Source organism: Maylandia zebra, unplaced genomic scaffold (genome assembly GCF_041146795.1).
Source record: "Maylandia zebra isolate NMK-2024a unplaced genomic scaffold, Mzebra_GT3a scaffold11, whole genome shotgun sequence".
Classification (NCBI taxonomy): Eukaryota; Metazoa; Chordata; class Actinopteri; order Cichliformes; family Cichlidae; genus Maylandia; species Maylandia zebra.
This window is the reverse complement of record NW_027490041.1, coordinates 7,590,001-7,592,387: the sequence shown is the minus strand read 5'-3', so window position 1 is coordinate 7,592,387 and position 2,387 is coordinate 7,590,001. Positions and strand designations below refer to the sequence as shown.

Sequence of the window (2,387 nt, the reverse complement as noted above, 5' to 3'; positions counted from 1 at the left end):
CTCCCCTCACCTGTGGATGGGCGGTGCTGTTACCGTGGTGACAGCTTGGATGTGTTTCAGTCCTGCCTGGTTATCACTGCAGGAATCTTTCACATTTATTACAGGTAATAACTCTGATTTTTCTGTGTATTATGAACCAAATGTATCCTGATACACACAGAGATGGATGAGCAGAGGTTTTTTTTGCAGTTTATGTAGTTACTATGGACTTAATGCATACATATTATTAAAATTAGGGCTATAACAGTTGTATTGATGTATAGCAACTTGAAATGCTCCCACAAATGGCTCCACAGCATGTAAAAATATAACAAAAGCTCTGGCGGACTTGGTTCTGTGGTCAGTCTTAAAGGGTGAAGTTAAACTCTGTAATCTTCACTGTGTCACAGAGTTCAGTGAGTCCCGTTATTCACAGTATCAATCAGATCATCAGAGAACAGCTGATCAGCAATCAGTGGTGCCAACAGCGCCTCCTGTGGTGAGAGGATGCAATAATGCAATGTAGCATTTTTCCACTCAACACTTGCAGTCATGGAAACTGTCTGTTGGATCTGTGTGACGTTGCTTTCTTGGTTAGAGTTCCTCACAAATGTCCAGATGATTCTTCTAATGAGGCGTCGACCATGTTTGCAGCTCTTTGGAAGAAAACGTCGCCCTTTGCCATCCTTACTTTTCTTTGACTTCTTCAAATGCAGCTGAACTCCAGCTGGTATTTTCTTGGACTTTGCAGCTGTTTCTGGTCATCAGTTCATTCCTGCAAACCTCTGAAGCTGAACAACAATGATGCTGCATTGCTGGCTGATCCCAAAAGGTTGATTCTGTTCATCTGGACGTTTTCAGAAACGTTTGCTCACTGATCAGGTGACTTCTTCAGTCTCAGCTGACTGCAGCTTTACAAGCTTACAAACAGCACATTTGCACAATGACTGAAAGCAGCAGCACCTGATATATATGATACTAATATAATACATATACATATATAATCCATACTAATGATGAAGGAACTGAGCTCACAGTCCATTGTTCATTCAGTGAACTACTCAGTTTATTTTGGGCCTCAGAAATGCTCACTCTGTTTGTACATCACTGTCAGCAATAGACTCATTCTGCTGTGTGGACAGGAACACATGTGACATCACTTCCTGTTTGTTTGTGACTGAAGAAGTTTACAAGGAATCATTTAGAAGAGTTTCAAACATCAACTGATTGAATCCATGAATCTGAAAACGTGTTTGTGAGTGAAAGAGACAGACATGTACAGACTGAACTATCTGTTCAACAGTCAGAGTGTTTCTGTAACAGGAGACACTCTTTACACTCCACTCAGCACAGGGACACTGAGCAACCACGAGACAAGAACCTAAACCCAGGATAAAGAGTTTGAGTGAATGTGGTGTTGAAGGTGTGGAGGTGGATCAGAGTGTCAGAGGAGACTCTGTAGAAGGACAGAGTGCCAGCAGGACAGTCCACATACACTGCTGCTCTGTTAGAGACAGAGGAGGAGGAGGAGGAGGAGGAGATGGATGTTTTTATTTTATTTTGCCAGACAGAACGAGGACCATCATCAGAGCAGATCAGACTCCAGGACTGATCATTGTATCCAAACACACAGTCATAACTGTCTCCTTTCCTTCTGATGCTTCTGTAACTCACTGATATACAAACTCTTCCTCTCCACTCGACCTCCCAGTAACAGCGACCAGTCAGACCATTTCTACACAGCAGCTGTTTCCAGTAATCAAATCTGTCTGGATGATCAGGATATGACTGAACCTCCTCCACACGTGTCACCTTCCTGTTGTTGTCAGACAGTTGGAGCTTTGTGTTCACTGTGTTTGTGTCGATTGTGAGTTGACAGGAATCTGATGGAGAGAACAAACACAATCCAGCTGCAGTTATTGATCCATCATCTGTTCATTGATTGACACTTTGATGATGACTCCTGACATGATGAAGATGGTTGAATGTGTGCTGCTTTGTTTTCATGAATCCCATTAAAAACACACTTACACTTCCTCAGACCTGGTCTCAACCATCGGACTCCAGCAGGCTCCACCCTGAAAGGAGGAGGGGGGTCAGAGCAGCACAGTCAGCATGCACACATGGACATTACATGGCTCTCACACACACACTGTTACACACTGAGCTCAAAGCTCGGCTCCACTGTTTTATTCAAAGAAATCTACATTTATTTATCAGCACATTTAAAAACAGCTTGAGCCAAAGTGCTGCACAGAGTAGAGAGAAAATAGGAAACATACACAGTAATGACTATAAAGACTGGTCAGGATTGAAAGCTACAGAGTACAAATGTGTTTCCAACCGGCTTTTAAAAATGTCCAGTGTTGGTGACGACCTGATGTGAAGGGCGACTGTTCCAGAGTTTG

The 2,387-nt window shown here is 42.9% G+C and overlaps 1 protein-coding gene across 1 annotated transcript in view; it reads right to left on the bottom strand.

Moving 5' to 3' along the window:
* Positions 1-1,248: 1,248 nt before the first annotated feature.
* The window catches only part of LOC143416103 (protein NLRC3-like), a 19,169-nt gene continuing 18,030 nt past the window's right edge, over positions 1,249-2,387 (bottom strand). The window contains exons 7-8 of the mRNA XM_076881483.1: positions 2,011-2,057; positions 1,249-1,862 (exon numbers count right to left, since the gene is read on the bottom strand). Coding sequence (XP_076737598.1) covers positions 1,324-1,862; positions 2,011-2,057 — 586 coding nt within the window. The 3' untranslated portion in view covers positions 1,249-1,323. The remainder of the gene's footprint in view (positions 1,863-2,010; positions 2,058-2,387) is intronic.